This window comes from Wyeomyia smithii, unplaced genomic scaffold (genome assembly GCF_029784165.1).
Source record: "Wyeomyia smithii strain HCP4-BCI-WySm-NY-G18 unplaced genomic scaffold, ASM2978416v1 HiC_scaffold_98, whole genome shotgun sequence".
In the NCBI taxonomy this organism is placed as follows: domain Eukaryota; kingdom Metazoa; phylum Arthropoda; class Insecta; order Diptera; family Culicidae; genus Wyeomyia; species Wyeomyia smithii.
The window spans coordinates 2,427-13,845 of record NW_026599241.1 but is presented as its reverse complement, the minus strand read 5'-3'; the positions used below and the strand labels follow the sequence as shown (position 1 = coordinate 13,845).

The following is an 11,419-nucleotide window of genomic DNA, read 5'->3' as shown; positions in this document are numbered from 1 at the left end:
TAAATATTAAATATTAAATATTAAATATTGAATATTAAATATTAAATATTGAATATTAAATATTAAATATTAAATATTAAATATTAAATATTAAATATTAAATATTAAATATTAAATAATAAATATTAAATAATAAATATTAAATATTAAATATTAAATATTAAATATTTAATATTTAATATTTAATATTTAATATTTAATATTTAATATTTAATATTTAATATTTAATATTTAATGTTTAATATTTAATATTTAATATTCAATATTTGATTTTTAATATTTAATATTTAATATTTAATATTTAATATTTAATATTTAATATTTAATTTTTAATATTTAATATTTAATATTTAATATTTAACATTTAATATTAAATATTGAATTTTAAATATTAAATATTAAATAATTAATGTTAAATATTAAATATGAAATATATACGAATAATATAAAATATTATATATTGAAAATTTGATATTAAATAATAAATATTATATTGAATATTAATAATTAAATTTCAAATATTAACTATTAAATAATAAACATAAGATATAAAAGAATACATATTGAATATAAAATATAACATAAATATAAAACGTTATACATTAAAAATTAAATATCAAATATTACATTAAATATGAAATATTCTATAATAAATATTGAATTTTAAATATCAGATGTTAGTATATAATATATAAAAGTTTAGATTAATCTTTAAATATAAAAATATCTGAATTTGATAACATACCCGTATTTGCTCTTTCTCGTCAGGAGTAAACACACGTGAATCCTCATAGTAAAATCGGGGATCCAGCAAAATGGCGGCTTTGAACGGCATGTTTTCTTTTAGAGACTCCAATCGTTTCAAGAGATTCTTTGAAAGTTCTTCTGCCATTGGATTGTGTATTAACTTCGTCATTCGGATCGTGTTGATCCATAACATATGGAAATCCGACAATCCAACGTGCTTATCCTGAAATTTGATTGTAGCCTCGTAAGTTGGAGAAAAAGCTTGCACGAAGTTATTGACGAATTTCCAATTGTTATCTAAATCTGCAATCAAAAAGTGATCAATGTTTGCCAACTTTTTTTTATTTCTATGGTACCTAGTTCTTTGTGTATTGCACCCAACTTAACGTAGAACGTTTCAAATTTGTTGAAGTGCTCTACCATTTTAAAGACTCCACCCCATCTTGTCTTTGCGTATAACGGCGGCAGCGCTTGCCCTTCTGCCTCGAAATACGCTTTATAGGAAATTTTGCGGCAAGCTTTGGCGATGTTAGTCACTGCTTTTATATTGTCCTCGTACAGCTTTGTAACATCAGTAACGGCAAGCTGCATTGTGTGAACAGCGCACCTCACTAAGCTTACACTGTCCTTGAACTCGTCTAGAACATTCGAAAGAACTTCCCAATGCTCCATTTCACCGTTCTCATCTTCATGCTCTTCGGCAATCTCCGCTTCAATTGCTCTCTGCAATTCGCGTACAGCAGCGCACATGTTTGACCCATTATCCGATGTAACGGAAAAAACGTTTTTAAGTCCAACGTTATATATGCTTAACACATCCAGTATCTTGGTTTTCAAAAATTTTGCCGTCTGTTTTTTCTTAACCTCGACCATTCCTAAAACAAAAAGGGAAGTAACTTTCGCGATTCTGATTTATATACACTAATGTCTTTTCAACGCGGCCTCGATAATGAGCAATTCCACAAAAAAAAACGGGCAACCAATTTAATCGACCTTTTTTGATTTGGCTGAAGCTTTGCATAGTCGTTTATATAGGCGAATTATGCCATTTTGTGCTATGGATTTAATTTTTTGGGTCGTGACCCATTTTGAGAAACTTTTGAATATTACTATTTTGGAAAGGTATTGATGATTACAAATATTTTTAGGGCCAAAACGGTTTGTTTGATCGGTGTGTCATCTTCGGCAAAGTTGTAGATAATAATTTTGTCTTTTCGAGAAAATATACACTAAAAAATACTTCTCTTTTGAAAAAAGAATTTGAAGAAAATTTAAAAATTAACTATCTAAAAAGCTCATTTTTTCTATAAAAACTACATAAGATTACCTAAACAATGCAACCGAAATCAAGAAAAAAAAGTTATATTTAAAAAACAAAAAATTCTTTTAATATATTTTTCAAGGGACATTTTTTTCCGAAATGACAAAACTGTTATTTACAACTTTGTCGAACACACTATGCCAATTATTGAAACCGTTTTGGCTGTAGAAATGTTTTTAATTTCCAATAGAGCACTCTATGGGGGATTAAGAATATGTTTGCAGTCAAAACGGTTCGTTTGATTGGCATAGTCTCTAAAGTTACAGATAACAATTTCGTTCTTTCATAAAAAACGGACCCTGTGAAAATTTTTTTTTTTTTTCAAAATATCATAACTTTTTTTCCTGATTTCTCCATGATCGGACCGGTAACATTGTTTGGGTAATCTTTTGTAGTTTATATAAAAATAAATAGATTTTTTAAAAATGAGCTTTATTAGATAATTAACTTAAAATTTTTTAAACCTTTTTTTCAAAAAAAAAATGTTTTAATGTATATTTTTTTCGGAGAGACAAAACTTCTATCTACAACTTTGTCGAAAACGTCACACCGACCAAGCAAACTTTTCAGCCCTAGAATATTTGTAATCATCAATACTTTCCCGAAAGAGCATTTTTCAATAGCTTTTCAATAATGAGTCTTGTTCCCGAAAATTAAAATTGAACCAATAGCATAAAATGGCATTTTTCGCCCATAGAAACGTGCATAGTTTCAACCAAATCAAAAATGACAATTTATAGAAAATATTAAAACTAGGATATTTTTTGTGAAACTTCTCTATTCAAAAAATCGCATAAAAAGAAAATTTCCAAGATTTGTGTTCGCGATTATTTAAAAAACCGCGTAAAACGTAAACACGTTTTTTAACTCGCGTTTATTAGAAAACGCGGTTATGAGTTTTGAGTTTCTTTTAAACACGTTGTTTTGAAGAAAAATAGTTTTACCCTTGTTAATATTTGAAGGAGAGCCCCTTCTGATAGTAAGGTTAATTATCATTACTTTTATTCCTTCAGATATACTTACCAAGAGTTCTAACCTTGATTTGGTCATCCTTCATAAACTGAGCGTTTATCCCAAGAATGTGCCGTCCGTGACGAGAAGCCGAGTCTATTTTTAATGAAAATAGTTTACCTTGAAGCTCGTCGCTTATTTTGTTTTTAATTCGATTTGCAGCAGTTTTCAAAAACTCCAGTGTTTTTGTTGACGTGAAGGTGCACCCTAAGGATTCTCCAATCGGATCCAATAGTGCCCGCATTTCCGGCCAATCAATGGAACACAGAGGCATGTTTCTAATTGTAATTAGTTTCACGCATGATGATTTCACCGTGTCTTCATCTATCGCCACCAATCTCTTCCGTGGTTTTTTACTTTTCGGTTCGATCTCTTCATTGTCTCTAAAAAATCCCTTCGTTTTTGCCAACGTGAAATGCGTGTTACGAAAGTGTCGCACAAAATTCCCTGCATCAAATTTTTTCTGGTAATATTTACATTTGTCTTCTTCCCCGCCGATCTTACACCAAACACCACTTTCATTTTCGAAAATGAAATCACGCACCATATCACGAAACTTCCTTTTCTGCTGAGCCATATTAACTTTCACTTTTATTCAAATATCACAGTAGAAATATACAGCAAAGAACAAACGACGCTTCAAACGTAAGAATGCTTTAGACTGATTGACTGTTTTTCCGGTCGATCATGAACATAAACGAAAAACGTAATGGTAATGCAGTCAAAGCATTGTACGAAGTTTCCCGAACGGACTAGAATGCCGAGGCGGTGCTGCTTTTGCGGAAACAACACGCACGCTGCCCGTTGCATATTCGTTCTGTTTTGAACCTTTCGTGTAAATTAAACTGGCTGCAGATACAAGTGCTGAATGCTGGAGACTGATTGACTGTTTTTTCGGTCGATCATGAACGCAAACGAAAAGCGGTATGTGAATGCCGGCAGACGATTTTATGACGGACATGAAAGACAAAGCGGCGGTCCTTTTGCGGAAGCAAACGTTGCCCGCAGCTCGTTCCACATTCGCTCTGCTTTGCACCGTTCTTTGAAATTGAACATGCTGCAGATACAAGTTGAAAATGAGCGAAGGATCGCACAAAAAGGAAAGCATGTCACTGAACGAGAAAACGTTCAAGCGTCTTTTTAGAAAAGGATTTTTCAAAGCTCTGTACAGCAATGCAGTTCAAGAACGACCTGACAACCATCACCAGGGCCGGCGTTTCATGTGGGTAGTATGGGTAGTAGTACCCACTCGGAAAATATCCATGTGGGTACTTACCCACACGGAACTATCGGACAAAACCAAAAAAAGTACTGTTGCGAGTGACAGATTTTTTTATGAATATCGTTGAGCGAGAGCTTATAAATCTACAGACTTATGTACAGTTCTAACGTTACTCAGAGAAAAGGATTATTTTTTTTAATTGTTTCATTTACGATAGAGTTCTGAATTTCATTTACGATAGAGTTCTAAAGTTTTGTTTTCTCGTAAAAATTTCCCATGCCAAATTTGCGCTCCATCGGAAAGCGGTCAAAATTACAGTTCTTCGATCGATGAAAGAAATGTTCGAGCTGGGAGTGTCTCTTGTGTGTTCTGGTGTAGCTCGAGTCTCCCAACGCAAAAGTTTCCATGTCCCTGAAATTTAATTTTTGTTTTTAAAAGAAAATTTTGATGAAACAACATCAGTTCCCGACATTTCATGCATTTCTAAGAGATTTGCTATAAAAAATCGATTTCTGAAACTTCAAGAACTACTCTTGTGCATTTTTGGTTGGTCAAAAATGTAAGACTTTCACGACTGTAAGTAAAACCCTCTCAGAAGTTCGATTAAGCTCAAATTTTGGATAGAAACTTTTTTCGAGAAGACAAAATTGTTGAGCTCTCTACGTTAGCCCTAACGTTAGCATTGAAAAAAATGCTCAAAAAGACCGATTGTTCATTAGTTTACCTTTACACGCACTGACGAAACTACCCATGCAGCATCAATCATAGTAGCCCATGAGACGCAGCAGAAAAAAATGACTTCAAACTCTCATCATAATGGCGAAAACAGTTAAGCTTCTTCGTTCAGGAGTGCGCGAACAAATAACGTTATCCCGTCGCGTCGAAAATAGAAATCGTACGGAAAAGAGACACCTGTTACGCTTGTTCCGGTATCTAGAACATTTCGGCACTGCTGTACTACAATCAGAGCATCGAAAGAAAGACCGGTTCCGGACGGCCGACGACCCTGAGCGAACAGAAGCTCCAAAGAATACTGAAGAGGAAAACCGAGGGGGTAGTGGCTACATCGCTGCGTACGCTTGATTGGGAGGACGGTTCAACCGGCCAAACAGTGGAAAAGTACCTGGCGAACATGGACATCAGAAAGTGGAAGTCCCGTCCATTGGTCTCGGAGTTGCTCGATGGTCGAGTCGATTTTTTCGGCGAATCGCGACGTGATGATGGTGGTCCACGCCGAGACCTATCTCACCCTGAATGACAACGACTGGCAGGGCACTCCATATTTTACTTTACCCACGAAGGAAGTGACCTCTGAGGTGAAATTCATTGCACACACTAAGTTTCCAAAGAAGGTGCTGCTGTGGCTGACAATTAGCTAGAAACTCCGTACTGGCTGTGAACGGGGAAATTTATAGTACGAAGTGCCTGCCGGAAGTTGCGTCGTTTATCAAGAAATACCGTAGGGGCGAAGACGCGGTGCTCTGACAGGATCTGGTGTCGGCCCACTACTCGAAGCAATCGTTGGAGGAGATGGAGCGGCTGGAATTCGATACGGTACCCAGGTCGGCCAACTCACCCAACGTCCCCCAGCTGCATCCCATCCAGGGTTTCTGGACAAACCAGAAGCGTGAGACCTACCTCAATAATCTTGACGCGAAAATTGAGAAGGAATTGATAAATAGAACGAAGAAAGAACTCAAAAACATACCTACACGCATGTCCACCATGGCGAATGTTCCGGTAAACTCTCGGAAAGCCACTCGCAAGGGCGTGGAATGACTTTTGCAAATAAGCCTATATAATTGCCTTCCATGGGAAATTAATGGGAAACATGATTACTGAACGAAATTCGAAAATCTAATTTTTTTTAAACATTCCATTGGCACCTTACTGTTGATGCACAGTCGACTTTTTGTAAAATTTCGTTCAGGTATCAGAACGTTATCCCCCCCCCCCCCCCGGCTGCGCTTCTGTCACCCACTCGGGAAAGTAATGTGACGCCGGCCCTGACCATCACCAGGACCAACTCCCGCTTCGTCGTTGGGGTTTGGCGAAATTATCAGCAAAACCAAAATGGTCGCCAACTCTTCGAACACTCGCAGCATGGTTTGTACTCGGTGCAGTTTTCGGATGAGCCGACCTACATCTCCCCAGGGGGGAACAACTTCTACCCTGGATTTCTTCCTAGCCAACATCGAGCTGTCCAAATAAGTAGCGCACAAATATCAGAGCTCAGGCCACCAACCTGTCGTTGCTGAGGTGGGGATCGGTGTGGCTCCTGCCAGCTGTCTGATTACCACCATGTCGACTGGAAGCGCTTTGCTCGAATGGTGTACAGCAACAGCGACGAGGTGCCGCCGCTTGACACCGTGGAAAACCAGGCGTTGGAGGGTCTTGCTATTGATTCCCATACCCGACTGCTAATTAGATTGCGATATGTGCGTAGACACCAATTCCAGAGGACCAGGGATGTGGAAATTAAGATCGAGGTGGCCGATCTGAATAGGCAAATTGCTTCCAGGATGGTCTCACTCCGTAATGAGAATTTCGGACGTCTAGTCCAAAGTTTAGACGACCGCTCCAGGCCATTCTGGAAAGTAGCCAAGGTGCTGAAATCGCACCGGTTCCTCCCCTCTGGGTCAGAGAGAGGCTTCTTGTTGGGCGGGTCGAGAGAGCGAATGCGGTAAGTGATCACCTTGCCTCATCGCATTTGCTTGGCTCGACCATCGCTAGTCCAATGGAAGACCAGGTTGAGTAGTGCGATCGCAACCTCGATAACTCCCCTTGTACCGCCCCTCAAGAAAATAAAATTTAATCAGAACAGGTTTGCTTAGCGCTGATGAGTACTAAGAACATGAAGGCTCTTGGGTTTGATGGGATCTTCAATATGGTCTTGAAACAGCCCAGCAACAGGGTTCACCTGTTGTTGAGCTCTATCTTCAACAGATGCTTGGGATTTCACCACTATCCAAGCATTCGGAAGATAGCCAAGATCATACCGATACGCAAATCAGCCTATACTCTCATCGCTGAGCAAACTGTTTGAAAAACTGATCCTCAACCATCCATGATGGAGGTGGTTGAGGAAGACAACATCTTTCTCCCGGAATAGTTTGGGTTTAGGAAGGGTCAATCCTCCACGCACCAGCTGGTGCGGGTAATAACCCTTTCCGACCGAGCCCACACAATTGTGTAGGTAAAAATGACGGATAACAAAACTTAAATCAAAGTAATTCCTATATAAAAACACTTGCTTGCTTCGGTTTCTTATTTTTTGTAGCAGCTGCGATGTTGACACTAGCGTTGTGAGCAATAAAACAATGAATAAGACTTTCGAAAAGCGAAAGAGAAGGTTTAGTTTACACGGTGACAAAAAAGTCCGGTCACACTTATTTGGGGTCGCCTGTAGCCTACACGTTGCATCTCTCTGGTGCCATCTATATGTCAAATGAAAGGGTTAACTTTGCTGCCCAAAGTGGCAGAGTTTCGTTTCTGTGCAGTTTGTTTACATTGAGTTGTGAGCCATGGCAGAGTTAAGAGCAGCTGTTATCGCTGAATATAAACCCGGACACATATTCAAACACCTAAAACCGCTCGGAATCAACCGGAAATTCGTGTACCGGACCATAAATCGGTACCTAGAGACCGGAGGCACCGAGGACAAGGCACGGTCTGGACGACCAAGGTCTGTGAGAACTCTAAAGCTGAAAAAGATTATACGAGACCGGATTCGCCGGAATCCCGCCCAATCTGCACGGAAGCTGGCCAGGTACCTTAAAATGAACCGAGAATCAATCCGCCTGCTTCTGCGCAAGGATTAAAAACTTACACCGTACAAAAAACAGGTGGTTCATGGGGTTACCAAAGCTACAAAGGACAAGAGGTACCAACGGTCGCGGGAGTTGCTCGGTTGGCGCGCAGATGACGAGATTATTTTGTCGGACGAGAAGCTGTTCGTTTTGGAGCAAACAGTCAATCGCCAAAATGATCGAGTTTGGGGTGTGAGCCTCCAGCAAGCGCCTGCGGACAAGCTGAACGTTTCCCGGTTCCAAAATAAGACTTCAGTGATGGTTTGGGGAGCCATTTGCAAGAGAGGTAAACTGCCTCTTATTTTTTATCGATAAAGGGGTCAAAATCAACGCAGCGTACTACCTGGACACGGTTTTGAATAAAAATGTTCTGCCTCAAGCTGAACTATTGTTTGAAGACGATTACTACTGCTTCCAGCAAAATGGCGCCCCATCCCACACCGCAAAGGTTGTTCAGGCGTGGTGTGAGGAAAACTTGACCGACTTCATTTCAAAGAATGAATGGCCTCCGTCGTCTCCGGATCTGAATCCACTGGATTATTTCGTGTGGGGATACATGATGTCGAAGCTGAACGACTATAAAATAACAAATTTGGAGCAATTCATGCGAGTTATCATGAAACCTGGGACGAGATGCCGATGGAGCACGTGCGCGCCGCTTGCGATGACTTTCCGAGACGTCTGAAGCTGGTTCGATCTGAGAAAGGTGGTGCAATTCCGAAGTAGCGTCTGTGAAGTATCTTTATGAGTTACTGAATAAAGCTATGAAAGCCAGATTCAGATTTTCTTCTTATTCTGTTAAATTTAGGGATTTTCATGTGTGACCGGACTTTTTTGTCACCCTGTAAGTCACCTTCTATCTACGCATTCATATGGGCCCGGTCGGAAAGGGATAAACAACATCAGAGGGGACAGGGCTGTATCCAAGCCCACAGCCATGGCATTGCTGGATGTCGAAAAGGCGTTTGCCAATGTCTGGCATGGCGGGCTGGTATACAAGTTCTGTACCTTCAACTTTCAACCATATTTGACGAAAATCATCCGTAGATACCTTCGACATAGGTCGTTAAGGGTATCGCTGAATGGTTGTTTATCAAACACTTTTTCTATCCCAGCAGGGGTCCCGCAGGGCAGTCTGCTGGGCCCTCTGCTGTACAGCATCTACACCTCAGACCAAGCATGAAAAAGTTCACTCACTAGCAATATTTCATGCAAATGTGTTCTTTGATTCATTAGTTATCGTTCAACCTTTTCCACTCGCGTACAAGTTTTCCATACAAACGCTGTTGATTGTTTTTCGCTTCTAAGAGTTCCGAATACCAAAGAAGGAGACTGGATGATTCAAACACGATAGTATTTATTGTATCCAAGTTCACTTGCATTCAACATTATCGCGAGAAGCTTTGAGATATTATCGCCATTGATACAAAATTATGAATCCAAATGAACGTTAGATTGCGTTCAATTGTTTGCATACCGGAGCAAGCAGGTATCATTAATGCTAACGGAAATTGTAGCATGGTGCATTAGCATGTGATACTTGAAATCACCAATAATCATCGTGGTATATCACGGTGAAAGCACGACGTGAAGTAACCGAATTCCGCCTACAAGCAACCAACATTTGAAATAATCATTGCGATCGCTTGAGTGCAATCGTTCACGATTCTTTTGTGAAACACTAGCTATATGTTGCTCGCTCCGCCTAAAGCAGGCAATATCGAAACAAAATTATCCAAGAAAGCCACCAGATATTTCTTTGCTCTAAGTTGTCTCTTGCATGCGTGAGAATGTGTAACTTTCAATAGCGATGGTTTGATAGGATTGAAAGCTTATAAATAGCACGTTCAGAAATGATACCCGCATGATTGTTATGCGATACGAGTTTTTCCATCCTTGCCTCCGACATTCCTTCCCTTGGAGCTGGCTGCGTGCTCTTTCTGTTCGCAGATAACACTACAATTGCCGTTAAGGGAAGAATGCCTCGTGAGAATACCTACAAACTTCAGTGATGCCTAGACGCCTTTGTCGAATATGCTAACACCTGCAAAATCAAGATCAATGTTTCCAAAACCCAAACAATCATGTTCCATCATCGACAATCCCCCAATCTGAAGCCCCCCTCTATCATACGCTGTGGTTTTGAACGGTACAGGGGTTGGTTGGTCTTCAGAAGTCACTTACAGTGGACTGCCGTTCAACGAACAGCTTCTCTCCCAATCGCATTTGGAGAGGACACTGGTTAAGTGCTCAGCTTTGGTTCGGTCACTATACCCGCTTATTTGTCGCAGATCTCGCCTCTCAAGAGCAAACAAACTGGCAGTCTACAAACAAATAATCGTCCCCGCAGTTTTTTACACGGCACAAACCCACAGGAATAAAGTCCAGGTCGCACAAAACCGAATTCTACGGATGATCCTCGATTGTCCCTATAACACCTGGATCACAGAATGCCAGAAATGCCAGAATCACAGAAACTAAAACTAAATTTGTTCAAAAATGTCAGCATTCTGAATATGTTTTAATAAGCGGTTTGTATATGGTAGGTTAAGTTAGTTTTAAGCTGTATATAGTAGTCCTAAGTAGTTTCTTTTCTTTTTCAAACAAGCGCCACCAAAGTGGACAATCTTGAAGTTAAATTTCTGGAATTCGAAAGAATAGTAAAACAATAACCAAAACTCATGCACCAAAGATGAAAACAAAAATGTAAATCACTTGCTTTATAAAACAATGTTAAAACTCTAACGAATACCTAAAAATATAGATAAATTTTATGCTCAATCTCACCCCATCATTTTCATGCCAAAACTGTTCCGGTATCCTACACATGCCATCGAAATTTCTTATTCATTTGTTGGCCGGCGAAGCGGACTGTTCTTTCTGGAGCAGCAGAAAGCGGTTGGTGGCGAACATTAGTCGCTTATAAAAGCGCTCGCGATCGAATTAAATTTCTTATACGTTCGTATGCATGGATAGCTATAGCACGTGTGTGGGTGGCTATAGCGGGTATTTATCGAAGATCGAGTATTTTCTCGATTATTCATAAACACTTCATTAAATTTATTAAAACGCCTAAACGAACACGGTTGAATAATTCGACTTAACAGGAGCGATTTAAACTTCTTCAGCCAGTCTTTATTCATCAAGGAAAAAATACTGCCGATGAATGATCAACACTTATTTGCTAGAAATTTCAATTAGGTCAAAACAGATCCTTTGAACTACCGTCAATTATCGTTAAAAAGAGTATCATAAATTATTGGTAAAGTTTTCTTAATAAGCATACATTTAATTTTCGTTTTTGTTTCT

At 39.1% G+C, this 11,419-nt stretch overlaps 1 protein-coding gene across 1 annotated transcript; it reads right to left on the bottom strand.

Annotated features, from left to right (window-relative positions):
* Nucleotides 1-670: 670 nt before the first annotated feature.
* On the bottom strand, nt 671-3,656 carry LOC129733806 (uncharacterized). Its single transcript, XM_055695317.1, has 3 exons — nt 3,092-3,656; nt 1,104-1,622; nt 671-1,050 (listed from the first exon to the last, which is right to left on the bottom strand). The coding sequence occupies exons 1-3, from the start codon at nt 3,654-3,656 to the stop codon at nt 671-673; spliced, it is 1,464 nt and encodes a 487-aa protein (XP_055551292.1).
* Nucleotides 3,657-11,419: the final 7,763 nt, after the last annotated feature.